At 56.6% G+C, this 27,110-nt stretch overlaps 1 protein-coding gene across 7 annotated transcripts in view; it reads left to right on the forward strand.

The window, feature by feature from the left end:
• The first annotated feature begins 347 nt into the window (after window positions 1-347).
• Window positions 348-27,110, forward strand: part of RPS6KA1 (ribosomal protein S6 kinase A1) — a 36,565-nt gene continuing 9,802 nt past the window's right edge. For 2 of the 7 annotated variants that reach the window (XM_057701157.1, XM_057701176.1), the window contains exons 1-17: window positions 348-575; window positions 7,155-7,199; window positions 15,362-15,478; window positions 15,746-15,827; window positions 17,647-17,727; window positions 17,909-17,988; window positions 18,997-19,103; window positions 19,838-19,875; window positions 20,222-20,364; window positions 20,733-20,803; window positions 21,096-21,184; window positions 22,151-22,215; window positions 22,473-22,575; window positions 24,030-24,160; window positions 25,738-25,863; window positions 26,087-26,176; window positions 26,552-26,710. In XM_057701157.1, coding sequence (XP_057557140.1) covers window positions 513-575; window positions 7,155-7,199; window positions 15,362-15,478; window positions 15,746-15,827; window positions 17,647-17,727; window positions 17,909-17,988; window positions 18,997-19,103; window positions 19,838-19,875; window positions 20,222-20,364; window positions 20,733-20,803; window positions 21,096-21,184; window positions 22,151-22,215; window positions 22,473-22,575; window positions 24,030-24,160; window positions 25,738-25,863; window positions 26,087-26,176; window positions 26,552-26,710 — 1,590 coding nt within the window. In that variant the 5' untranslated portion in view covers window positions 348-512. Of the gene's footprint in view, window positions 576-1,261; window positions 1,441-7,154; window positions 7,200-11,849; window positions 12,653-14,375; window positions 14,526-15,361; window positions 15,479-15,745; window positions 15,828-17,646; window positions 17,728-17,908; window positions 17,989-18,996; window positions 19,104-19,837; window positions 19,876-20,221; window positions 20,365-20,732; window positions 20,804-21,095; window positions 21,185-22,150; window positions 22,216-22,472; window positions 22,576-24,029; window positions 24,161-25,737; window positions 25,864-26,086; window positions 26,177-26,551; window positions 26,711-27,110 lie in introns of those variants that run through there. The other 5 variants (XM_057701197.1, XM_057701189.1, XM_057701166.1 and 2 more) reach the window with 5 other exon arrangements.

Below are 27,110 nucleotides of genomic sequence, written 5' to 3' on the forward strand. Positions count from 1 at the left end.
GTGGGGGTGTGTGTGTGAGGGGAGGTAGGGGGAACAGGCCCCCTGGAGGGAGAAGGAACATCTGGGGAGCTATTCCAAACGAGCTGAGTGGGGGAGACCAGTGGCCCTGGCGTGGTCTGCTCCCGGGGACCAGGTTTGGGAGGGAGGGGCCAGGAGGGCCTTTTCTGGGCGGAGCAGAGCGCGGGCCCGGGGCTCGCGGTGGAGGCGGGGCCCGCACTCCCTTCGCGGCGGGGGCGGGGGGTCCGAGCCGGGAAAGCCGAGCCGCGGGGGCTGGGGCGGGGCTTCTTTGGCCCCGCCCTTCGCGCAGGTAGCCAATGGGCGCGGCGGCGGCCGGTGACGGAGGGAGCCGAAGTGCCAGTGCCGCGGCGGCGGCGGCGGCGGACGGCCCAGCCAGAGCAAGAGGGTCTCGGCGGGGACTAGGGGGCTAGGGGCGCAGAGCCGGGGACCTCGGGCCCCGGGAGGCGGAGCGGCCCGGGCCGCCAGTGGAGCGCGGGCGGCCCGGCGGCGGCGCGATGCCGCTCGCCCAGCTCAAGGAGCCCTGGCCGCTCATGGAGCTGGTGCCGCTGGACCCGGAGGTGAGTGAGCTGGGCGGGGGACAGGCGCCGGCGGCCAGCGAGCCCGAGTCCCCGCAGGGGCGGGGCGGCCCGCGGCGCCTGTGTAGCCTGGCGGACGCCCGCCGGGACGCGAGTGCCCTCCGATCTCTTGCCCCCTCTCCGGCTCCACCCCCTTATGTCCCGGGTGTGTGCGCGCCAGGGACAGTTCCGCCGAAGCGCCGAGAAACCCCTCAGCTTGGAGAGGGAATCCCGTGATGCTCTGAGATCTGACCCCCGCCTCACCTTACACACCTAGAACCTGTACCGGGAGCTATCGGCGTTTCCTTCATTAGGGCAGGCGGCCAAGGCCGGGGTGCCAGATGTCTCGGATTCTACAAGAGACAAGGGTCACGGGACCCCCATTTCTCCTTGATGTCTCCCAGCGCCCTACCCCAAGAGCTCCCAGCTTCTCCGCTGCTGACCCTAGAAGTATTGTCCCCCTTGATCCTAGCAGCTGCGGAATTTGGGGTGACACCGCCCGTCTGGGGCTGAAACTCCTGGTTTTCTTTGCCCCAGGCTAGGGTCAGAGGACGCCGTGTCCCCTGCCCCAGGCTAGGGAGAAGAGAACGGGGAAAAGCCCGTAGATCTTGTGAAAATTATTCCTGGAGATGAGGACGTTAGTTCCTGCCCCCCTCCCATAGGAAGGGCTGGGCCCCTGGGGAGTTTGGTCTCAGCCTGCCTAGCCTCTCCCAGAAGCAACTCCTAACCTCTGAGGATTCTGTGGTGCTAGCCCCTAAGCTTGCCGAAGGCCAGCTCTTCCTGTGCCCTTTGACCCCCAGGGTCAAGGTCAAGCCCCTGAACCAGCACATGGAGAAAACTTTTCTCTCAGCTTCATTCTGGGAAGGAGGTAGGTGATACTACCTTTCCAGAGGGGATGTGGGGATCTGCAGGAAGGGTATGGAAACCTCAGTGAGCCTGGGAACCAAGGTGATTTTCTTCTCCCTTGGGCTCGGAGCCCCCACTTAGATCCCCTCCTCTGCCCTCTCTTACCTGGGGCAACCACCAAGTGCCCTGCCTCTCAGGGCCACAAGTTGAGATCAGAGTGAGGATCTCTGTTCCCCAGCACCTAGGGTGTGCTGCCCCTTTAAAGGGATGGTCTCGGCTGATACTGGCTATTGGAGGGTGGGCGCGGCAGGATTAGGTAACCAACCTGAAGGCGCAATTTGGAGTAAATTGCTCTGGGATCCCTGCCATGGGGTTTTTATGGGCCCTGCACAGCTCAGAAGTTCTCTCGCTGACTCACTCTCCGAGGTGAGGAACACTGCCCTCTGCAGCCCCTGTCCACCGCAGCCCACCCCCCGGGACTGGGGCACAAGGTGTTGGGGAGGTGCTCAGAAGTGGATTCCTTTGCCTTGGCACACCCTTGAGACCTAGGCCTCCCTACAGGAAGGCGGACTGGGAGGGGCCAGGGAGGAACTCAACCTGAGGACTTTCCGTGGGTTATGCTAGTAGGGAACGCAGGCACCCCGGAGCTCAATTCCCAGTGCAGGGCACTACTTCCTGCTTCTCTTTGGGGAATCCTGGGGCAGGGGCCTGCTTAACCAGGCGCCAGTTTTAAACAAGAAACTCAACTCAGTTTTAGTACTACTGCACCTGAACTCTGAGAGGAAAAGACTGGCTTATTTCTTAGGATTAGGGGGTTTGTGATTTCTCCAGGAGTTTCACCTTGGAAACGCTGTGTGACCCTCAGTTAGTCCTTAGCCTCTCTAGGCCTCTGTTTCTCCAGTGGCCAGGGCTGGGTTCTGGCCTCTGCTTTCTGGGTCTGAGAGGGTGCAGAGCCCTGAGGACCGCTGCCCATTTTCCTCCTCCCCACTCCACGGAGGTGCCAGGCGACTGGGTGTTATTGTTTGGGTAACAGGAGCCATGGGGCAGCCAGAGCGCAGGTTGGGCTGTTCTCACTGGAGAACAGGGCCTCGCTGTTCTTAGCCCAGGTGACATGTAAGTGATACAGCAGCCTGACCTGCAGGTACAGGCGCTGCCGCCCGCTCCTGGCTGGGAAGGAGGCAGGCACAGGGGCTGGCGGGGGCATTTGGCAGAGGCCTGGGATCTGGACTGCCCTGCCCTCCCCATGACGCTGCTGAAAATGGGCTTTTGGGAGGCAGAGCCTTGTCTGAGGTGTGGCCCAGGTGTAGTAAACCCATTGGAAGTGTGGGTGAGGATTCTGCCAGGGCCTTCTCTGGCCCTGCTGAAAGCAGTGACCTTGGTCCCAGGCCCAGCCTCACTGTATACAGAGCTTCGCTATGTTCCACCCCCCCCCCCCATTTCACCTGTGTTACCTTATTAAAATAAAATAAATTTCAAAACTTCTCAAGGTGGGGATTATTACCTCCATTTTCATATGGAACAACTGAACTCAGAGAGGAGAACTGGCCTGTGAATTAATGTCAGAGTCAAAATTGGAACCCAGATGTCTTGCTGTCTTCTACCTAGTGGAGGGAGGCTTAGCGACAGGGAAGAGCTGGGATCAAACTGGCCCAAGTGGAAGGTACTCCAAGAGAGGCTCCGGATGTTGGCAGACTCTCCTGCCCAGCCTTTGCTGAGGGCTAGTGGTGCCAGCCGGCCCTGGCACCTGGCCCCCAGCTTCCAGCAGCATGCAGGGCTGCCAGTGCTGGGCTCTGAACCCAGCTCCTGGGGCTGCTTCCTGCCTGTGGGGCACGTGCTGTCTTTGTCCATCTGCTGCCAGGCTTCTCCAGACGCTGCCCTGGCTCCTCTTCCCGAGACAGAGCTGCTTGGGTGGGAAGGAAGGCTGCTTGTTGGAACCCATCTCTGACCTCTGGGGAGGGGGCACAGTGGTCTGGGGGCCCTCTGGGGGCCTCGGCAGCTCTCCCAATGAGTAGTGCTCTCTTAGGAAGAGGGAGGAGAATGGGTCTCCATCCTCTAAGACGCCAAAACGCCTTTCCTGTACCAGACTTTTTAGATGAGGTCTTTCATTCAGTATTCTGCAAGGTCAGTATCATTGTCCTCATTCATTCATTCATTCATTCATTCAACATTTATTGAACACTCATCATGTGACAAGTACTATGCTAAGCAGCAGGGTGCAGCTGTGAACAAGACAGACCTGCCCTCATAGTACAGATGAGGAAACTGAGGCTCAAAGAAGTAATGTGACAGACACAAGGTCACAGTGAGTGGCTGGCAGAGCTAGCATTAGCAGCTGTGTCTTTGTGGCTGCAGACCTGTGTTCTTTCCACCATCTGTGCAGCAGTCAGGCCAGAGGGGCAAATGAGCCTTGTCTTCTCAAGACCCTGACTCTAGGAGGGGAAGCTCGCCTGTGGTCCTCTTTGCACTCCCACTCCCAGCCTGTTCCCCTCTAGAGACCTTGTGCATCAGCTCTTACAGGCATGGGATTCCATGAGGATGGCACTTAGGTTCCAGAGACCCCTGGACTGGAGGCAGCCTGTAGAGCCCCCTGAGTCCTCCAAGATACTGCTCTGTAAGCGCACACCTCCGGGTATACCCACCACCTCCTCTCCTCCCTAGTCAGGGATTCAGGCTTGCAGCCACGTGACTCTAGGTCATGGTCCCATGTCTGTCACCTGCTAACTTAGGGACCACAGGTAAGTCCCTCAACTCTCTGAGCCTTGTCTGAAAAATGGAAGTAATAGAACTTTCTTTGGAGAATTCCCTGGTCCAGTGGTTAGGATCCTGCGCTTCTGCTGCAGAGGGCGCGGGTTTGATCCCTGGTCGGGGAACTAAGATCCCACAAGCTGCGCAAAAAAAAAAAAAGAACTTGCTCTGCCTCCTTGCTCTCTTTGCTGGGTTGAGCTTTCATTTGACAGGCTACGTGCTGGACCCTGAGCTGGGTGCCAAGGAGATGATGCTAGACAAGTAATGGCTCCTCCCTGAGTTAATCTGTGGTTTGCTCAGTGCTGTGAGGCCCAGAGGAGGGAGGAAAGGACTTGAGGCTGTGCAGACAGAGATGACATTTGAACTAAGTCCTGAAAGAAGACCAGCAGTTTGCCAAAGTGACCAGGTAGGAAAGGTTTTCTTGGTAGAAGGAGCCACCATGCAAATGCTTGGGGATGTGAAACAAACTGGTCTGTTCAGGGTCTCAGATTGTTCCATTTACCTCCAAAATAGGGCCTAATAATGGAGATCATTTGTGGACCAGTTATGTGCTGGGTGTATATATTTTATAGACACTATTTAGCTTGTTTCTTATAGCCACTCAATGAGGTACATTACTTTTATCCCCATTTCACAGATGAGGAAACTGAAGCCTTGAGAAATGAAGTAACCTCAGGGTCATGCAGGTGGTAGAAGCCAGAATTTGAACCCACAAGGTCAGGTTCGAGAACCCACATTAATCACCTATGTTGGGCAGTTGGAGATGGCGACTTTGAATGCCATGCCAAGGATCTGGGACTTTATCCTGCAGGCAATGAGAAGCCATGAAAGGCTTTGGGACCTGGCACATAGAAGGTTCTCAATAAGGAGTGAGTGACCAAGGGAGTCGATCACTTAAGTGTAGTGATTACAGTTGAGTTTTAGGAAGGGTGAAGATTTAGAATGGGGGACTGGTGTGTAGGCCGCTGTTAACCATCTGAGGGAATTATGTCAAGAGTCTAGAATGCTGGGTGAAGTGGCACTCCATCTGCAAATGCATTGCGCCTCCCCGTCCCCCCAGCCCTGGTCGACTGGTCCTTCTCCCCAGGCTTCTGAGACATATAACACGTATGTGTACACGTGCGTGGTGGGGCCTGTAGAACACTGGCCCCTGGGGAGGAGTAGGGGCATTAAAGGGTCTCAAGGGGCAGAATGTCCTGCGAGCGGCAAGTGGGGGGGACTGCTCCAGGGGCAGGGAGATTATGTAATGGGCAGAGCACAGCTGTGCCTTCTGCTGCCGAGCAAAGCCGCCGCTGGCCTGTGGACCTAGCCCCTGGCTCCAAAGTCCTGGGTCTTCCTAGCCTCTCCACACTCTTGCTGTGCGGGAGGGGTGGGGACAGTTCCTTTCAGCTTCCCAAGGCCCGGATGGGGTAGGTTACTCACCTCATATCACACAGGAGAGGGATGGTATACCCCAGGGTGAATAGCATCCACCTGAGGGTGAAGTCTAGGGGTTGGAGGTGGCCCAGGGTTGGGCTCCAGTGCCTGCCTCTCTGCAGGTAGTTCCCCTGGCTGGGCAGTGGGCTGCTCTTCCTCAGTCCTCTCTGGAGCACCTCCTGGTGTCACAGACCGGATTTTTGTTTGTTTGTTTGTTTTGTTTTTTTTCTTAGCAAATTTTTTTTCTTTTTCATTGAAGTATAGTTGATATACAATGTTGTGTTAATTTCTGCTATACAGCAAAGTCACTCAGTTATACATATATATATATACTTTTCTATGTTCTTTTCCATTATGGTTCATCACAGGATATTGAATATAGTTCCCTGTGCTATACAGTAGGACCCTGTTGTTTATCCATTCTACACATAATAGTTTGCATCTGCTGATCCCAAACTCCCACTCCATCCATCCCCCGCCTCTCCTCCCCTTTGGCAACCACAAGTCTGTTCTGTGTGTCTGTGAGTGTTTCTGTTCTGTACATATGTTCATTTGTGTCATATTTTAGATTCCCCATGTAAGTGATATCATGTGGTATTTGTCTTTCTCTTTCTGACTTAACTTAGTATGATAATCACTAGTTCTATGCATGTTGCTGCAAATGGCATTATTTCAATTCTTTTTTATGGCTGAGTAGTGTTCCACTATATATGTGTACCATATCTTCTTTATCCATTCATCTGAGAGACCGGATTTTGAATCCCCACTTACTAGCATTGTGACCTTAGGTGCCATCACTGGGCCCCTCTGCGCCTCAGTTTCTTCCTCTCCCAAGTGGAACCAGGGCCTATCTCCCAGGTTAGGAGGGTTTAATGGTGCCACAGGTGTGAGGCACTGAGTCCAGGGCTGGGCATGAGGCAGGGGCTTGGAAGAGAGCAGCTGTTAGCACCAAACCCTAATCTCTGCCCTCCCAGGGCTCCCCGTTTATTAGGAGGGGCAGGCCCACATGTAAATAGTCCCTGCGTTGTAACACGTGGTAAAATGAAGGCTCTCAGGGCCATCGTGGAGCAGCAGTGATTCTGCAAGGGCAGCCACCATCAGTGGGCTGGACACCCTCCCAGACGTGGTTTCCTTCAGCCCGTGCATCAGCTCTGGGAGGTGGATGTAAATACCCTCACGTTACAGGTCAGGAAACTGAGGCCTCTTGAGTTGCTTAGTTGGCACACAGTTTGTCTGTGGCAGAGCTGGGAGTCCTTTCCTTCTCACTGGGAGGAGGTGACATTTGAGCTGAGCCTTCTAAGATGAGGTATTTGCCAGGCAGAGAGCACGAGGGAGAGATGCCGGGAAATGGTCTGCCTGAGTTGTGAGGGGCTGTTGCAGGAGCCTTGATGCCTGTGCCCTCCCTGTGAGAGTGGAGGTAGAGAGGATTCATCCAGAACCCCTGTCCCTGCCTGCATGGCCCCCCTAGCTACTGGGAGCAGGCAAGGGCGCAGATGCCTTATGGGGGTCTATCTTTGCTTTGTGCCACTCTGGTAAGTTCTCACAGTGTTCCCCAATCTCCCTTTTCTTTTTCAGAATGGACAAGCCTCAGGGGAAGAAGCTGGACTTCAGCTGTCCAAGGTAAGGACCAGGGCTGGCACCAGAGTTAGGGACTATCAAGGGTGGGGGGACTGTTTGCATGGAGCGGAGGAGGAGGGAGGCCTGCCCTCATCCCACCTGGGTGTGAGGCCCTTCGGCCCAGCTCAGCCTTCCTTCTCTGGTCCCGCCCAATCCTCGAGGCAACCCCGTGTGTCAAGATTACTTGCTCCAATCGTCCTGTTTCTCAGGTGAGGGGACTGTGGCCCAGACAGGGTCAGAATCCAGGCTAGAACTCAGGTTACCCGTCACCCAGATCAGGACACTTCCTCAATTAATTTACTCATGTCAGCTTGGCCAACAGTATTGAGAGGGTGAAGGGGTGATGGGAGAGGCTCAAGTCCGCTGGGCCTGACGAGGGCCTGGAATCATCTGGACACTTGGCGCTGGAGGGAACCCGGCGGCCTCACATCTAACCAGGGCCTGTTTCTCAGGGCTCCCACCGCCCAGCCCCAGGCTGGCTCCCTCACCTCTGCTCTCTGCACTTCCCCTGGGCTCCTCCCTTCAGCCCCTCAGCTCCTGAGGCTGGTTTTGTGTGTTGACAGAAGTGCCAAGGCGGGGCCACAGTTGTGTGACCGTAGGTGGGTCCTTAGTTCCCTCTGGGCCTGGGCTTTCTTATTGCCACGCTGGGAAAGACCACACCCAATTCTCGAGGAGCCAAGAGGTCACAGAACTGCTGACTGTGGAGGGGTTTTGGAAGCTGCCAGGCAGGACAGAGTGTGGGTTCTGGCAGTAGAGCCGACCCAGTGTGAGTCCTGGCTCCACCATCACCATTTGACCAGAAGCTTCTCCCTCTGAGTCTAGTTTCCTCAGCTGTAGATTGGGAATAACAGTAACCTACCTCTCAGGAGTGACGGTGAAGGACAAATGAGGTAGGAACTTCCTGGCACACAGTGACCTCAGCACCGGCAGCCTGAGTGCGCTGCTGTGTTGCTTAGCTCCACTGCCTGTTAGTGGCCACACCCTCCCGGCCTGGGTCTGCCTGGGCACCAGACCATGAGCTCAACCTTTGAGACAGACCCTGGGCTAGTCCTGATGTTTGCCTTGACTCAGCCTCCTAAGATAAGGGAGCTGAGCTACCCAGGGTGGGGCAGGCTGACAGAAGTAGGCTCCCACCCTTTTGTGTTTTTTGATACTGTGGCAACCTTGGACCACCAAAGGCAGGCCAAGTGATTTGGACTGGGCCCCTTGGCTTATCTCAGCCCCGTGTCTGGAGAATCTCTTCCCACAAAGGGGCTGCCCCTAGTTGCCTAGTAACAGAATGAAGGGGCTATAGGTCTCCAGTGAAGACCCAGGATGTTCAGATCTTGAGACTGAGGTTCTGGGGGTTGCAGAGATGCCTGCAGCTTTGAGGGGGCTGGTGGTGAGTGCAGCTTCTCACCTCAGAGCTGGAGGGGCTGGTTGGGAAAGGTCAGGAACTTACCCAGGCAGGCAAACTACATTTGATCCCAAGCCTGTGACTCCTTCCTGCTCTAGAGCAGATCCTGGGCAGGGAAGGGAGATGAGGCTGGACATGGATAGGACAGGGAGAGCCTCGAATGCCACGTTAAGGGAGAGAAAGCACCATATCAGGAGCTTTGCATTTGGTTCTCATAACACCCCCGGAGGTAGAAATTGTTAACTCTCCCCATTTTACAGATGAGAAAACTGAGACCCAAGGTCAAATAGCTGGTGGGCGATAGAGTCAGGTCTTGCTTGACCACAGAACCCACACTCCTCCCAGCCCAGGAAACATACTGAGTGCTGAAGAGGGGGAGCATTGGGTCCCCATGACCCCAAGTTCCATCATTTCTCAGAACCTGCTCATTCACCTCTGTTGCTCCAGAACCTCACAGCATCCCCAGTGCCCACTTCTGGGCTCAGCACACCAGGGGGCGCTCAGCCTGTGGTCAGGACCTCATCCCTTTGTGCAGTGGAATGAGCTGGCAGCAGGCTGGTTTAGTTTTTGCTTCATCAGATTTTCGTTGCACCCTGCTGTAGCACTGGGGACCCCAAAATGAATTCCTCCCCCCACCCTCAGGGAGTTCCCAGTGTTGGGGGAAGGGTAGTGACAGGAAAGCTGTGTGGAGGGTGCTGTGAGGGGAAACAGGCTGTGGGCACCTAGGACCTCTGTTTTGCACCAGACCTCATAGTGGGCAGTGAAATATACCACCTTCCTACATGTCTCTTGGGGGCATGATGAGATGAATGCATCCTGGGGAACCCAGCCAGTGGCATCTGAATTCAGAGCTGACCGTGGACCAAATGGACAGTCACTGCTGTGTGTGGCAGAAGAGGAAGAGTTGGGGTGGGCTGTGGGGCACCAGATCACCTTCCCTGCAGAGCTGGCGTGTGGCTGGGCTTTGAAAGGCAGGATTTGGGCAGCTGGAGAGAGAAGTGGGACTTCCAAGTGGAGAAGAGGCCTGACTTGGAGGGGAACTTGGGAGGCCAGTGCTCTGAGTTCAGAATCCTGCCTCTTTCTTGTTTGCTGTGTAACCTTGGGCGAGTGATTTGCCCCTCTGAGGCTCAGATACCTTTTCTGTAAAAGGAGAATAGAGTCCACCTCTCAGGGCCACCCAGAGGAGGGAATGTAACATGTATAAATTGAAGAACCCAACAGGGTTTGAGGCATCATATTGGTGTTTCATGCTTGTTTATTTTATCCATTTCAGGCAGAAGAGGGGACTGGGGTTTTAGCAGCCATAGTGAGGACTGCAGTCTAGGGTGAGAGCTCCCCGCGTGCACCTGGTGCCCGCAGGCATGCTGGGGCTCCCTGCACCCTCCTTCCCTTCCTGGGGGTGGACTGGGCACCCCAGGCCCCCTCTGCCGGCTGTCTCCGGAGCCGGACCCCTGTGAAGCGCCTGCAGGTCTATTTTGAGAGCTGAGCCTCTCCCCCCTCCCCTCCTCTCTTCCTGTTTATGAAACCCTGATCCCTCCCGGATCCCTCATGCTCCCCTGGCTGGAGCTCAGGCAGGATGTGACTGTGGACTTCAGGGAGCCTTGGGAGCCTCAGGTGTTGGGGGGCACTTCCCTGGGACTGGCTAGCCCACCCTGCCAGCACCCGAGACCTGTGGGACTCTGTCCCTTCAGCCTGTCCAGAGGAGACCCTGCGGCAGTAAGAGTGCCCATGTAATCCAGGGAGTTCTGTTTCCCATGTCCCTTTGTTTCTGTGGCCCATTTTGCTTCTAGAAACAACCTTTTGAGGGTGGAACATGTAGTTTTGACCTCTGTTTTACAGATGAAGAAACTGAGGCTCAGACAGGGAATGAGATTTGCCTGGGAACACTTAGCTAGTGAGTAGGTAGTTCTTAACTTTCCATGCTGTACTTTTGGCCTCAAGCCTCTTTTCCGCGCTGGTCTCTTTCTACATGGAGTGTCTTTTTTCCTCCTTTCTGCCTGACCAGCTCCTGTTCATCTCCAGGGTCCAGCTGGGCCCCACCCCAGGCAGGGAGTTAGAGCCTCTGGGTACCTGCAGCGCCTTGACTGCACTCTGTCGCAGGACAGTTGTGTTTTGTTATTGTGTATTTTTTTTAGGGAGCTTCCTGAGGACAAGGCCAGAGTCTGCCTTCACATGTGCGCCTCCTAGTGTCTGGTTCCTGGCCTGAGGACAGAGCAGCGGGCCAGTAGCTGTGAGTGCTGTCCAGAGGGGAGGCAGACTGGCAGGCCTTCTAAGGAAGGTGATAATGAAATGCTTAGAGTGTAGGCTTTGGAAGAGTTTGCCCTGAGCTCTCCCCCTTTCTGGCCATGTGGCCTTGGGCAAGTCATTTTCTATCTGAGTGTAGTTTCCTTCTCTCTGAAATGGGATGACAGTACTTCCCTTGGAGCTGGGACACAGGGCCTGGCAGAATCCACACCAGCAAAAGTTGAAGGAAGGAATGACTTCATGCAATAAATGCTCAGTTAATAGGCACGGTTCTCATTGTCACTCCATGCCAGTCCTGGCCTCGGGGCCAAAGCCAGCTCCCCTACCAAGGATGCCTGGGAAATGTGGATCCCTCCTCCGCTGCCCATTGGCATACTGGGAGAGGCATCTGGGGACATCTGTCCCACCAAGGAGGGGGCAGCCCTGGGCGGCCCTGCCCTGCAGGTGCTGCCAGCTGGGGGACGGGCTGTTGGTGTCCGTTAGGGCCAGAGATGAGCAGGTGGGCTTGGGCTGCAGCTGCTGGAGGGAGGCCCGGGGTGGGGACCCTATGGGCCAGGGATCAGGCAGCGGCGGGGGGGCGGTGCTCTGGGCTTCTCTCCAGCTGCCTTGTGGGAGGAAGTAAATAAGAGGAAGCATCTATAGGGGAAATGGGGCAGGGACCAGGAGATGGGGTCTGGTGCTGTCCTCCCCACTTCTGCCACCAGCGGCCTCAGAGGCCCTGCACATTCCCTTCAGTGAAGGCAGTTCCGAGACGGTCTCCTTCCTGTTGCCCCTGCTAGCCACAGAGAGTCTTCCTTTGCTTCTGAGAGATGCAAGGGTTGGGGGGGCGGTGCCCAGCTGGCACTGGACCAGAGAGCTTTGGGGCCCTCAAGGCTGCCCCAGCCTCCAGACCCCAGACCCTCCAGAAGAAGCTGGAGTGCAACGAGAGGCCTCAGTCTAAGGAAGCATCTTTCACAACACCCAGCAGGCCGTCATCAGACTGTTATTGAAGGCCCTGTGAGGACTGGAAGGGGAAGTTCGGTGTACGTGGGGGCGTTTCCACATAGGGGATGTCTGTGGAAATGGTTTCCGATCATCGGACTGTGTGCGTTTGTGTTTGTGTCAGTTCCTGTGGGTGTACTGGTGTGAGTGATGTGGTGAGGCCATGTGGCAAAGGGCTGGGCCTGGTCAACCCCCGCCCCGCGGCTACCTGCTCCTCCTCTCAGGCCTCTGTGAGGTCCATGCTAGGGCCTTCTGCCCCCTCGGCTGTCCCAGGGCCCTGGGCTGGCAGGCTTCTTCAGGGCAGGGCTGGGTATGGTGGTGCCTGCTCTGCGGACTGCCATTTTGGGTGGACCCAACCATGGGAAGGTCACTACGGGGGAAGGAATGCCCATGCTCTGGGCCGGGACAGTCCGAGATGGTGGTCTTGGTGACTTCTGCCCCCCCATTCTCTCCAGAGGATGTTTGCAGGTGTGGGGTGTTCCGTGTATCACTGCCTCATCTCCTTGTGACTTCTGTCTGTGTTCCAGTCTCCTTTCCTTAGGATCAGAGGAGATGAGGAGGGGTGTCTCTCCGGGCTCCCTCTGGAGCCCTCGGCTTGGGGTCTACAGTGTCCCCTCCTTAGCAGGGGAGCCTAACCCATCTTCTGTCCCTCCTCCCTGCAGAGGGGGAAGTGAGAAGGAGGGGATCAGGGACCCTGCCTTCTGGGCCAGGAAAGCTGAAAAAGCAGAAGTAAGGGGAGTAACTGGGCCCTCTGGCTACCGGCTTGGGCCCCACCATGCAGACCCCGGCAGATTTCCCCAGAGTTGAGAGGGACTCACTCCCCTGTCCCAGAAAGGTGAGCAGAGGGCGGGCCTGCCTCCAGCAGGGTCTGTCATGACTCTGGGCAAGGAATGGGTTTGGGGGTGGCTGTGTCCCCTGGGGTTTCCGGGTGACTGCCTGTGTCCCCAGGGAGTGTTCTCAGTCAGAGGGAGACAGACAGGTGGAGACTCAGACCTCAGGGTGGGGTGGGTAGAGGTTGCTTGTGGTCTTGGCCATCCCCAGCCCCTCTCTGAGCCAGGCTGTCTGCTTGTCCCACCCACAGGGTTACTCAGGGGCCTGATTAGCCTGCAGCTTTTTGCGAGTGCAGCTTTTGTGGCTGTTCAGGGTCCCCTGAGGATGGGACTGTGTCTCTGAGGGGCAGCATCTAGAACGGGAGTCCCTAGACTGTCCCTGGTACTAAGGCAGGGGGAGGCTTGGAAAGGCAGGACGTGGCTCTGGCTGACTTACCTGCCCAGATCTCCTGGCACTTGAGGCAGCGCCCAGGGAAGGATTTGGGTTTGAGCAGGCTCTGCCGCTGGTTCCCTTTGAGCCTGGGTGAATCTCTGTTCTGGGGCCTCAGCTTCTTATTCCGGAAGTGGCGGATGACAGCTTTGGGATATTTGGATCAGAGTCGAAGCCATCAGTTTGCACTCAGGAGGTGTCTGTCTCGGTCTCCAGTGTCTTGACCCTGGGCCCCCCTCAGGCCCTGGCATGGGAAGGAAACCCCAGAGAAATAGGATTCCTCAGAGATGAGTCCGCCACAAATGCCAGACTGCTCTCCCAAGTGCTGGGGTTTGCAGGTGATGGCCCCTCACCCCTTTCCTGCCCCCAGGCAGACCAGCAAGAACCCGGAGGTCTTCCCTTGAGTCCAGGGTCTGACTCTCTGGGTGTCTGTGTGTCTTTCCTGCCTGTGTGTCTGCCCTGGGTATCTGCTCGTCTCCTTGGGCCTCACTGACACTGGCCGCCTCTGCCCGCTGCCCACCTGCCTCTGTTGTTGGTTTCCTGTCTCTGTCTCCACTTCATGAGTGTCTGTCTTCACCTGTTGGGTACATGTCATGTGCTGGGCGCCTGTTGGGTCATGTCCCCGTCTGTCTCTGCCTGTTGAGTGCATGTCCTCATCTGTCTCCACCTGTTGGATGCAAGCCCCCATCTGTCTCTGCCTGTTGGGTACGTGTCCCCATCTGTCTTTGCCTGTTGACTATGGGTGCCCGTCTGCCTCTGCCCGTTAGGTATGAGTCCCTTCCTGCTTCTGTTTGTTGGGTGTATGTCCCCCTCTGTCTCTGCCCGTTGGATGCGTGTTCTTCCTACCTCTGCCCGTTGGGTGCATGTCCCTCTCCATCCCTGCCTGCGGGACATGTGGACTCTCCTACCCGTCTGTTGGATGCCTGCCTTCATCTGTCTTCACCTGTAGAGTGCCTGCCCCTGCCTGTTGGGTGTCCCTCTTTATCTGCCTCTACATGTTAGTTGCCTGTCTCTGCCTGTTGGGTACCTGTCTACTCCTTAGCAGCTGGGTTGGCACGGGGCTTTCCCTTTGCAGGCCCACAGGGAGGATGGGGGCAGGGCCAGAGGGCAGCCCTCAGGCAATGGGGAGGGGGAAGAGAGAGGAAGGGAACGTGGTAAGGGAGCTGGGAAACCACAGGCCCTGAGTGATTGGCGGCCCTGGGCTGGGCCCAGCCCCCGCCTTCACCCTGCACATCCGCCTTGGGCCTGGCCACCTCCGCAGCAGCCCCGGACGCTGCCTGCTCCTGCCATGGTGCCTCGGCCTAGCCGGGCGGATGGAGCAGGATCCCAAGCCGCCCCGTCTGCGGCTCTGGGCCCTGCTCCCTTGGCTGCCCAGGAAGCAGCGGCCCAGGATCAGCCAGACCTCTCTGCCTGCCCCTGGCCCTGGCTCTGGCCCCAGGCGGGACTCGGTGAGTGTGCCCAGATGTCTCGGCCTGGCCTGACTGTGGCCCTTGGAGCAGGTGCCTCGGTAGCCAGTTTGGCCTCAGCTGGCTCTGGGCTCTCCTTGCCCACGCGTGACCCTACTGGGTGATTGGATCCTGCCCAGACTTGCTTCCTGGAGAAGTGAGGAGGCACTTCGGGGCTCCAGGGCAGTATCGACAGATTGGAGGGAGAGCAGAGGGTTCCTAGAATAGCTGGGACCTGGCGAGGGGTTTCTAGTAGACTTGTATGAAGGAAGTTTCAGAGGGTGGGGCATAGATTCTCTGGCCTTAGCTCCTACCCACCCCAGACTGGAACTTACTGGGTTGGTGGGGGAGTCTGAGGTGACTCTTGGGTTCTTGTGTATCTCAGCTCTGTCCTTCTAGCCAGAGAGAGCCCATCTTCCATCTTGACCAGGAATAAAAGCCCAGTTGTGCCTGCCTAGTGTGAGAACAAACCCTACTTCCTATTGTGGCAAAACTAAAACTTTTGCAGCAGGGGGAGGGGAGCCTCACAGAGAGGACCTGGGGAAGGTCTGTGGGCCTCAGCCAGAGCCTGGGATTGGCTCAGCGTGGCCGTGCCTGGGCACCCCTCTGGGCCTGACCAGACTGGAGCAGCAGGGGCCATAGGAGCTCCCCTGACCTGGCACCTTGGTAGTTTGACCCTCCTGGCTTTTGATATTGATGAACTGGGAGGCCCTGTCGGGGTAGCTGGCTGGTTTATCCTGTAGGACCCTGTCTGCTGAGATCCAGCGGGAGTAGACTTGAATGGGGGCACATGCCCTGGATGGGGCCCGCCGTGCTCACCTGCTCTGTTCCTCCATCAGGATGAGGGTGTCCTCAAGGAGATCTCCATCACGCACCATGTCAAGGCAGGCTCTGAGAAGGCCGACCCATCCCATTTTGAGCTCCTCAAGGTTCTGGGCCAGGGATCCTTTGGCAAAGTGAGTCCTGAGCCCACAGCTGGGAGGGCAGCGCTGGTCACGTCAGAGGGTAGGTGGGAGGATCACCCTGGAGCTCAGAGGATCAGAGGGCAAGGGTTGATGGGTCTGAAGGGAGGAGGAGAGCCTCACTATGGTACCCAGGGGGTACACAAGGTCAACTTGGTACTCAGGGAAGTTGGAGGTCAGCCTGGGACTTGCAGCATGGGCGCTGACGGCTTCTGCCCCCTGCCCAGCTTCTCCCCTGCTTTCCCCCCTCTGCATTCTCAGGTCTTCCTGGTGCGGAAGGTCACCCGGCCTGACAGTGGGCACCTGTATGCCATGAAGGTACTAAAGAAGGCGACACTGAAAGGTGAGTGGGGGGTATACCTACCTATGCGGAGCCCAGGCTGGGCACAGATTGCCGGAGATGGCCCAGCTCTCAAGGGCCTTGGGTCTGATGGAGGAGATAGCTCTGTCACCAGGAGTACCTGGTCTGGAGGTAGAGAAACAGGCCTATTCTCAGCTGCTCCTTATCCCCCCCTCACCTGATGGCAAAGACAGGGCCCATCCAGAACAAAAGACTTCTGGGGATTAACCCCACCGCTTCCCGCTCCCCCTAAGCCAAGTGCCAGTGACTGTAGCTGAAGGAGACTGGAAGGAGGCCGGGGGTGAGTGCCGTGTGTTTGGGGGGGACCTTGTTCTGTCAGCAGAGTTGCTTTGTGATGCTAGGGGAGGCTGAGGGAGACCTCTCAGGGTGGAGAAGGACGTGAGAGGAGAGGCAGGAACTCGGGAAGGGGGCAGCTGGGAGGGTAGGAGGGGGTGGGTCAACGCAGGGCCACAGAGATGGATGGCAGAGAGGTTGAGAAGGGAGCTGAGCCCAGGTCTAGAATTCCAGGATGTACAGAGGGCATGAGGGTGGTTGGGAGTGGGCTTTGGTCTGGGCGGTGACTCTTTGACCAGCCCGGGAACCAGAGTGGCCGCTGACCATGTGAAGCCGGCCGCAGCTGGGGTGATGGGGGAGAGAGTAGGAGGTACTGGCCTTGGGGTCCATGCAGCCAAAAAGGGCTGTCTGTGGGGTGATGTAGCTGTGGTGCCCCAAGGCCAGCCTGGTAGGGATGGGAGTCCTTCCCCAGGAGGGATGCTGGGAGGAGAAAGATGCTGTGAAGGGCTCCCAGCCCCGGGCGGGAGAGGCTGAGCAGACCCTGCAGCGGTGCAGTTAGTACTGTGACCAAGGAGCCTGGGAGAGTGGGGATTGTAGCCTCACAGGGGTTGGGCTCACATGGGACTAGCCATTTGAGCTGTGCCTTGAAGGGTGAATTAGGCATTTTCTCCAGACCGAAAATGTAGAAGAAAAATACCCTAAGAAGGAGTAACTATGTCTGAACAGAAGTATAGAGGTGGTTTGAAAATGTTAGGTGTATTTGGGAAACAATGACTAGGGTAGTTAATCCAGCATGGTCCCAGCCATGTCTGGTGAGAGAGACAAGAAAATTAAAAGAGGGTGAAAGGTGCTCTGAAGAGGGAAAGCACAGCACTGTAGGGGTCCAGAGGGCTCCAACTCAGCTTGGCAGGTTAAAGAAGGGTTCCTGGAGGAGGGAAAGCCTAAACTGAGGCAAAGAAGAACCTGCCGATGATAAAAATTGCCTAGCGACTTTTATTCTTTTTCTTTTCCCCTGGTGCACTGCATGGCATGTGGGATGTTATTCCCTGACCAGGGATCGAACCCATGCCCCCTACAGTGGAAGCACAGAGTCTTAACCACTGGACCACCAGGGAAGTCCTGGGACTTTTATTCTTTAAAAAAGAAAAAAAGAAAAAAAAAGTGTTTGTGGGGTGTCTGCTCAGACCGCTGAGTCTGAATTTCAGGCCCATGGAATCTGTCCCAGACTGGAATTGGGGATTTTTATGCCAGATGGAGAAGGGGCTGATAAAGGCATTCCAGGGGGAGCCACAGGGGCAGGGCTGAGGGCACACAAGGAGCAGGTTGCTTAGACTGGCTGGATTGAATGGCCTCCTTAGGGCATGGCAAGAGACAGGACTAGAGAGATAGGCAGGGCACCAAGGCCCAGCCCAGGGCACTGCCGAGAGATGTGAGAAAAAAGTAGAAAAGAGAGCCCTTCTTAGCCAGGGCTGGGGGTAGCTGTGTTGGGTGGCCAGGCCCTTGGTAACCACCTTCTTCCTCTGACCAGTGCGTGACCGCGTTCGGACCAAGATGGAGAGAGACATCCTGGCTGACGTAAACCACCCGTTTGTGGTGAAGCTGCACTATGGTGAGGCCACAGATCCTACCTAAGCCCCCACCCTACCTGCCAGCCTTTGTCCGTGCCAGTGGGCTTTTGCCTTCCCTGTATGTTACCTTGTCTGCGACCCAGCAGGCCAAGAGGGCTGGGGTCAGAGGGGCAGGGCCCAGGGCCCAGCTGGCTCCACCGTGGCCTCTTCCCCTCTCCTCAGCCTTCCAGACTGAGGGCAAGCTCTACCTTATTCTGGACTTCCTGCGCGGCGGGGACCTCTTCACACGACTCTCTAAAGAGGTGAGCTGACACCCCACTGCCAGGGCCCCAGGAGAGAGCTGGCACGACAGTGAGGCCTCAACCTGGGACTCCCCAGGCCTGCCCAGCAGCCTCTGACCCACCATGGGACAGAACCCATTCCCTGGCAAAGCCTCTGCGAGTTTCCCCCGAGGTGGTCTGAGGAATCAGGAATCTGGTGCTGCCCTGCTTCCAGGAAGCTCAGGGTAGCTCTCACCTCTTCACCGCCAGCTGCTTTCAGGCCTTCTCTGGGCAGGGCTATGAGGATGCAGAGAAGCCCAAAGCCACCCGGAAAGCTCGATGCTTTAACATTATGTCCAGTTAACCAAAAGGGTTTTGAACTCACAGAAAAGAATTTGAGCCAGATATCAAAACGGGACCATTAATACAACTTAAACTTTAGAAGAGAACCAAACTTTTTAAATTTTTTAGATGTTACTTTAATGTTTGAATAGATAATACATGATTGAAAAGGAAAATATTCGTTGAGAAGGCTTCCTCCCACCCCAGCCCCCTCTACCCACCGCCCATAGGTAAACATTTTTATTGGTTTCTTATCTAAGCGTCCCGCCTTTCTTTGGAAATAGAAACCAATTCAATGTGTGTTCTGAATCCAGACCCCTACTTTCTTACATACAAAGTACTGTTCTGTGTGTACTGTTCTGTACCTTGCTTTTTTCACAACAGTATATCTTGGAGATGGATCTGGATCAGAACATGGAGGGATCCTTGTTCTAGTTTATGGCTGCATAGCACTCTGTTATGTGGGGGAGACATAGCTTATTCTAGTCTGCTGCTTGACCCTTGGGCTGTTTCAAGCCTTTCGCTACTTGCATTTCAATGCCACCGTGAGTGACTTGGATGTTAGTCATTTTGTTCTTCAGACCCCGTCATAAAGAGAAGGGTGTATGGCACTGGAATCTCTCAGGAGGACTGGGAAGCTGCTGACTGCCCAGTGCCCCTGCTCCTGAGGCAGAGGCGATCCCAGCTGAGGCCCTCCCCCCGTTGCAGGTTATGTTCACGGAGGAGGATGTGAAGTTTTACCTGGCCGAGCTGGCTTTGGGCCTGGATCACCTGCACAGCCTGGGCATCATTTACAGAGACCTGAAGCCTGAGAAGTGAGTGAAGGCCCTGCTTCGCCCGGCCTCCCTAGGGTGTGCAGAGGCAGGCCCTGGGGCCTCTTCTAGGACAGAGCCAGCCTGATTGGGGTGGGTGTGACTCTCCCCAAGAAAGTCCCCCTCTCTTGGGCTGCCTGATGAACGGGTGGCACAGCAGAATGGTGGTGGCAGCAGGCTCACTGTGGGCGCTGCCTGATCCCTAGTGCTGCCATTACCAAGGGCCGGGCACCTCTGTGCCTGGGTGTTGCCTACCTTTTTTGCTAATCCAGTGTGACATCCGAGATGCCGCCATTAAAGGTCATGCCTTGATATGGCCCGCTCTAGAATTTTCCTTAACATCTAAATATCCTCAAGTGGTAACCTGGGAGCCAGGGCAGGTGGAATGAGATGTGACTTTAGAGGCAGGCAGACCCTAGTTCAAAGCTTGTCTCCAGCACCTACTAGCTCTATGACCGGGGGAATAATTTAACATCCCTGATCCTCAGCTTCCCCATTGTTGAACTGGGGCCATGAAAGTACCTGCCTCACAAAGTTGTTTCAAGGATTAGCAAGAAGGTAGGCAACACACCTGCACGGCACCACCAACACCCGCTCCACCTACCCGTGCATCACCTTCTGGGCTGGGCGGATCATCTTCTTTGGGTTGGGCCCAACCCCCACAGCCCCCATGGTGTCACCTGAACTCACCAAGGGCCCGTGGCTGAGGGGCCCTGACACCCATCTCTCCGTTGCAGCATCCTCCTGGATGAGGAAGGCCACATCAAACTCACTGGTGAGTGGAGGGCACGCACCACCTCCGATTTCAGGGGAGGGCAGGATGGGTTCTTGATGGGCCTGGGCTGAGCGCTAGGGGATCACTTTTCCTGAGAAGCTGTGCCAGGAACTTGGAAGTCGTTAAAATCCCGGGCCCCAGACCTAGAATGGCCCGTGTTTGAATCCCAGCTCCCCACTGTGTAACCTTGGGCAGGTCACCTAACCTCTCTGGGCCTCAGCCTCCTGCTGAGTGTGATGGGGGTGATGCCCTCAGGCCTCTGGGCAGGGAGGATAGGTGTACAGGGGTTGGCAGCGAGGAAGGCAAGGGGTCCTGGAGATGTGTCCTCTTGTCCTCCTTGCCACAGACTTTGGCTTGAGCAAGGAGGCCATTGACCACGAGAAGAAGGCCTATTCCTTCTGCGGAACGGTGGAGTACATGGCCCCCGAGGTCGTCAACCGCCAGGGCCACACCCACAGTGCAGACTGGTGGTCCTATGGGGTGTTGATGGTGAGTGCCCAGGCAGGGGTAAAGCATCCAGCACAGGCCTTGGGCCTCAGTTTCCCCATCTGTGTAGGGGGGCGGTTGATGGTCTCTAAGGCTCTCCTCTTGTCTTCTCACAGTTAAACTGGCCTTACCCTCCATCCAGCTGTGGTTTCCTTCCTTGGAAGGATGCTAGACTTGGCGCCACCTGGGTGCCCCCAGCCTCAGGCCCCCTAGTACCGCTCCTGGTGGTCTGATTGACAGAGTGGGGAGGGACAGACACAGTTCTTGATCCAGGTGGACCTCCTAGGCATGGAGCTGAGTGGCCGGGGTGGGAGGAGGTGGAGGGCATGGGAGGTGGGACCAGAGCCTGAACAGACCCTTGTCCTCTGCAGTTTGAGATGCTGACGGGCTCCCTGCCCTTCCAGGGAAAGGACCGGAAGGAGACCATGACACTGATTCTGAAGTAAGCTCCAGCCCTGCTCTGACACCTCAGGGTCTCCTCCACGCCTGGCCCCAGCTTGAGGGCCAGAATAATACCCTGCACCCGCCTCAGATTCCCCATTAATGAGACACTCCTATGGGGCTCCCTTTTCACCCACAGGGGCCAGTGGGAGGGGAATCCCTGATCTTTGGGAGGGGAGTTAGCGGATGGCTTGCCTGGACTGAGCTGGAAACTGGACGTGGACAGAGGCGGGAAGTGAGATGGGGCCTCTGGAGTGGGGCTCAGCCCTGATGAGCCCCGGGGGCCATTTCAGGGCGAAGCTAGGCATGCCCCAGTTTCTGAGCACGGAAGCCCAGAGCCTCCTTCGGGCCCTGTTCAAGCGGAATCCTGCCAATCGGCTCGGTAAGCAGCCCCAGCTCAGGGGAGGGGAGCGGGGTACAGCTGCGACCTAGGCCACGGGGCCACATCTGGGGCTGAAAGGGGCCGTTGTCCTTTGTGTGGGCAGACAATGCCACTGGCCACCCTGCTTTCTGGCTCCATGTGTGGCATTTGGGGCAGGGGGGAGACCTGTGTGTAGGGGGAAGGCAGGAACTGAGTCATCTCTGCTCCCCCTGGGGATGAGGACAGAGGCCCGCATAGCTCCTCCGCCAAGGCTGCTGGCACGAGAGAAAGAGCGCGAGCTCAGGCGTCAGAGGCTCAGGTCCCAGCCTCAGCCCTAGGCCAGGACCCCCGGCTTGGTACACAGTGGTCTCTCTACAAATATTTGTTGATCGAATGAGTGCCATTTGTGAACGAAGTGACTCCTCCCCGCAGAGTGCGAGGCTCTCGTCTCCATGGGGGACGATGATCTTAGGCTCTGCTGGTTAAGTCACGTGAATGTGCCTCTAGCAGCTGCTCAGTATGTGTTGGCTTGTTGGCTCCTGGGTTCACCTGGATCACGGCCAGCTTTGTAAGGTCCCATCCAGGTCCCTGGGCTTAAATGGAGTGAGAACCTGTCTGGTGGCTGACAAGGGCACGGGATAAGAGCAGCAGAGATGAGGCCTGAGGTGAGAGGGAGGTGGAGGCCCCCTGCAGATCTTGGAACAGCTTCGGCCTGTCCTGACTTTGGCCTTGGACAAGTTGCCTGGCCTCTCTTCTCTGGGCTTTCCTTCTCTCCTCAGTACATTGGAGCTTGATCATAGAGGGGCTCCAGAAAGTGGAAAATGCAGAGTGGGCAGTAGGCCTCAGGGTGATGGCTGGTTGGATTTGGGGCAGCGTGAGCCCAGCCACTGGTCCCAGACTACAGTGAGGCAAGGCTGCTCGGAGGACAGGGCGGCTGTCTGGGGGTTGGAGCATCCTGGGGCAGACCCCTCATCTGGGCTCTTTCAGGCTCCGGTCCTGATGGGGCAGAGGAAATCAAGCGGCATGTCTTCTACTCCACCATTGACTGGAATGTGAGTGTGTCTGTCCACGCCAGAGCCCCAGTCAGGGCTTCAGCTGTGGTGGGAGGGGCTCCTACTGACTGGGGCCTCCGATGTGGAGCAGAGGTGACAGCATGGCCTTGGAGGCATGGGCTGGCCTCCTGAGGGCGAGCATTTATGCCCTGTCTGCATAGCCTGTGCTCCATTCAGGCCATTACCTCTCCCTGCATGGGGCTGCTGGTGGGCTGTGGGGGTGCCGAGGTGACCAGGGTGCCCACCCCGCCTTGCAGAAGCTGTACCGGCGTGAGATCAAGCCACCCTTCAAGCCGGCCGTGGCACAACCCGATGACACCTTCTACTTTGACGCTGAGTTCACGTCCCGCACGCCCAAGGGTGTGTCCTTTGTCTGGTTTGTCTTGGGCTGGTACAGGAGGAAAGCAGGGAGTCAGGGGCCTCTTGGGACACAGGGGTTGGGCAGGGCTGTGTCAGGCCAAGGTGTGTGGGCAGACAGGTGGGTGGGTGTCTGACCCTTTGTCCCCATCTCCTTCTGCCTGGTTGTCCCTCTCTGGAGCTCTATGGGCCTCTTTGTGCCTGGGTGAGGAGGTGGGAGTGAGTAGGTGGTTAAGGCCACAGTAGAAAAGTCAGGACCCCTGCCCCAGGCATCTTCAGCCCACTGGGAAGACCAGACACACCAAGCTCACACTCACGTCAGAGCTAAAGAATGTGACCCAGCAAACACTTGAAGCGGAGACAGTCTGGCAGAGCAGAGGTGACAGCACCCACAGGTCAGGGCCAAGTGTGGGAATCGGCTTTGGCTTCTCTGACCACTGGGCTTCAGTGACTCATCTGGAACATGGGCTCAGCCATAGACCTACTTAGTCCATGGGGTTACTGCTAGGAGACAAGGAGGGGGCTCCTGGGAGGGAACTTAGCAAATCCTAAAATTTTGGCCAGATATTGGGGAAGAGTGTCCGTAGTGGAAGGCCCCCTGGAGGGGAAGGTTGAGCAGAGGGAGTGCTTTTCTCACTGTGGCTTGCACATCTCTGATGTCGGGGAGCTTAGCACTTCTCCGAGCAGTCTGTCCCATCTTTGTTTATCTGAAAAATACGTACCGAGTCCCTACTGCGTGCCAGCCATGGCGGGGATTGATGGTGAGCAAGACAGCCCCAGGCCCTGCCTTCGTATGTTAAGGCTGTAGTGGGGGAAGAGGCGTGAGGACAGCCCTGGGCAGCCCAAGTGCAGCTTATTGGGGCAAGGGGCTGGAGGAGCTGCCCGTGGCCAGGTTTCTCAGAGGACAGCGTATAAGCTGAGCCTCAAAGGATGGACGCGGAGTGGATTGTCTGGTTAGCAGGAGCAGCATGTGCAGGGGCTCAGAGTCTCCCTTAAGCATCTGAGCAGCTTGGCATGGCTCAGCTGTAGAGCGGGGAGAGAGGAGGCCAAGCCCACAAGCACCTCCTTGCCAAGCTGAGGAGCTGGGCTCTGCTGAGGGCAGAGGGAAGCATTTGAAGGGTATAGGCAGGGGGTAAACTTGTGGTTGGAACCATCCCTCTGGCTGCTGTGCAGAAGATGGACCTGAAGAGGCAGGGAGGCCTTCAAGAAGGGATCAACTGCCTTGGCCTGGGCAGGTGGTGGGTGTGAGGGTCTTTCTGTTCCTTGTGTGTCAGGGCTGGGCTGGTCTAAACACACATGGGCAGATGGGCTAGCTAAGGCTGGGGATGAAGGGCCCTGCCCAGGCTCCACCAGGGCCAGCTGCTGAGGCAAGCCTGGAAGCCCTGTTGTCCACTTTGGTGGGCTACCTCGGGTCAAGGGTGCCTCCTCTGGCTCATATCCCTCTCCTGTCTCTGCAGACTCCCCAGGCATCCCACCCAGCGCTGGTGCCCATCAGCTGTTCCGTGGCTTCAGCTTCGTGGCCACTGGCCTAATGGAGGACGACGGCAAGCCTCGGGCCATGCAGGCGCCCCTGCACTCGGTGGTACAGGTGAGGGGCAGGAGACAGGTCCTCAGTTGTCTTTTCCACCTAGAAGCCACAAGGTAAAATGGCTGAGAACACAGGCTCTAGACTTGGATAGGCTTGGGGTCAAGCCCTGATGCCACTGTGGAGCCCGTTGGGCCTCCATCCTCCTTAAGCCTCAGTTTCCCCATTTGTAAAACAGGGACAACAACATGTTTATGAGGTTCCTGACACAGGGCCAGGACATTGTAGAGCCTGAAAAAATGCCAGGGAGTCCCCAGGGTGGTGGTGCTGGGGGGTGGCTGGTCCTGACAGGGGTGGGTGGCATGGCACTCTGGTCTCCTCCCACTTGTCCCCCATTTGCACACTTTCCTGGCTCTGTGGGAAATACAGAGTTGAGAGGCAAGAATGCAGACTTTGGGGACTTCCCTGGTGGTCCAGTGGTTGAGACTCTGTGCTTCCACTGCAGGGGATGCGGGTTCGATCCCTGGTCAGAGAACTAGAATGCTTCATGCTGTGCAGTGTGGCCAAAAAACAAAAAGCATAACAGCAAACAAACAAACAAGCACAGAATGTAGACTCTGGAGCTCACTGCCTGGGTCAGAGCTTCCAAGGTCAGGGGCTGTGGAAAGGACACATCTTCCCTCAGTTTCCTCATCTATAAATGGAAGTGTTGATAAAACCTTTCTCTAAGAATTGTTTCAAGGGTTATGTGAGTTAATGTGTGTAAAGTTAAGGTGACTGTGTGATTTATTATCTGACTGGGATTGTCTTGGTCCCGGACAAATGTTAAACCAGACCGGGTGTGAGGACAGCAGACGTGAACCAGGGCCGTCCACGGACTGTGTGGGTCACCTGATGAAAAGTGCTCAGTATAGTGCCTGCCACACACTCAGCACCGTAGAAGCATTTGATACTGGTAATGTCTCAGAGCCTCCAGACACCCCGAGAGGTGGGCTGTGTCACTCAGAAAGCGGAGGCAATTTGCTGAAGGTCGCAGCACGTTGCGGAGCTGGGACTTGGCTCAGGACTCTCGCATCCCTCTCAGGTCTGCCCAGGCTTCTCGGAGCCACAAACCTCCACGTGTGTGTTGTGCCTATTGCCTGCCCCCTCCAGCACCCACTAACTGCAGACTGCAGCCAGGCGCCCTGGAGCCAGTGAGTGTGCCCATAATCCAGTGCAGAAAACAGGCCCAGAGAGGGGTGGAGTCTTGCCCGAGGTCACACAGCCAACATTCTTTTAACACTTTTTTTTTATATTTATTTTATTTATTTATTTATTTTGACTTTATTTTATTCATTTTGGCAACTGGGTCTTAGTTGTGGCACGCAGGATCTTCACTGTGGCTTGTGGGATTTTTAGTTGTGGTATGCATGTGGGAGCTAGTTCCCCGACCAGGGATCGAACGCAGGCTCTCTGTATTGGGAGCTCGGAGTCTTACCCACTGGACCACCAGGGAAGTCCCACACAGCCAACATTCTACCCTGGGCCTCCAGCCTCTTGCCTGGTGCCATCTCCACGGTGCCAAGGCCTTGTGTTCTGAGGGATGACCTCTGTCTGCATCCTAGAGCACAGAGTCAGTCTCACCTCTTGGTCTCCTGCAGCAACTACATGGAAAGAACCTGGTTTTTAGCGATGGCTATGTGATAAAAGAGACGATTGGTGTGGGCTCCTACTCTGAGTGCAAGCGCTGTGTCCACAAGGCCACCAACATGGAGTATGCTGTCAAGGTGGGCCTCTCGCCCTTGTCCCAGCTGAGGCCACTTGGCTGCGGTGGAGGTGGGAGGTGACATAGCCCTGGCCCTTTGGTGGGGGAGGGTTGGTGCCTGAGGCTCTGTGGATGGGTGATAGGTGTGCGGCTGAGATTCCACACCCTGCAGCATGGGCTCTGTGGCTGGGAGGAACTCTGGAGTAGGTTCCCCTGACACCGCCACATGCACCCCCTTTCCTCAGGTCATCGACAAGAGCAAGCGAGATCCCTCAGAAGAGATTGAGATTCTTCTGCGGTACGGGCAGCACCCCAACATCATCACTCTGAAAGATGTGAGTGGGAGTCCTTGAGAGTAGGATGGGGACTGGGGCCCTCGACTCTAGGACTGGTCTCGGGGCTGCCATTCCTTTGACTTCTGATCCTCCTCCTGGGCTCATGGATGGGGAGGTCCCTTAGTGCCTCTGATCTGGCTGCACCCAGGTGCCCTCCACTTCAGACCCAGGCAGTCTCTGCGAGTTCTCCTGCCCATCAGGACAGAGCCAGCATCCTGTCTAGGGGCCCAGATAGGTGAAGGCCCTGCCAGGGTGACCGAAGCACAGAGCAGAATACATGCCCAAGCCTCATGTCATTCTGGCCTGGTGAGCTGGTGACCAAGGGGCCCAGGCCTGGCGTCTAGGGCAGGGGGCTGATGGTGAGGTCTCTGGCAGGTGTACGATGATGGCAAACATGTATACCTGGTGACAGAGCTGATGCGGGGAGGGGAGCTGCTGGATAAGATCCTACGACAGAAATTCTTCTCGGAGCGTGAAGCCAGCTTCGTCCTGCACACCATCAGCAAGACCGTGGAGTACCTGCACTCCCAGGGGGTAAGTCTTGCGTAGGGGGCACCAAGTGGGCATGGGGGGCAGCCACGGGTCATACCATCAACAGAGTGCATGAACCATGACTGGCCCAGGCAGTCTTCAACGAGCCAGACAGCGGGGAGACTTGGGATGGGTGAAGGGGTGAATGAATGGACGTAAGGAAGAGAGGGAGGGAGAGATGAGGCCACATTGTGAAAAGGAAGATTTATTTAGGACCTAGGCAGGCATCATGCTGAGTTCTTTTCTACATTATCTCAATTGATTTTCACAACAACGCTGTTAGGTAGGTGCTCACTTCACAGGGAAGAAGGCTGAGGCTCAGAGATGTGAGCTCCCTTGCCCAAGATCACACAGCCCGAAGAATGGAGCCAGAATGTCTGACTGGGGAATTTGGGTGGGGAGC

This window comes from Hippopotamus amphibius, chromosome 1 (genome assembly GCF_030028045.1).
Source record: "Hippopotamus amphibius kiboko isolate mHipAmp2 chromosome 1, mHipAmp2.hap2, whole genome shotgun sequence".
In the NCBI taxonomy this organism is placed as follows: domain Eukaryota; kingdom Metazoa; phylum Chordata; class Mammalia; order Artiodactyla; family Hippopotamidae; genus Hippopotamus; species Hippopotamus amphibius.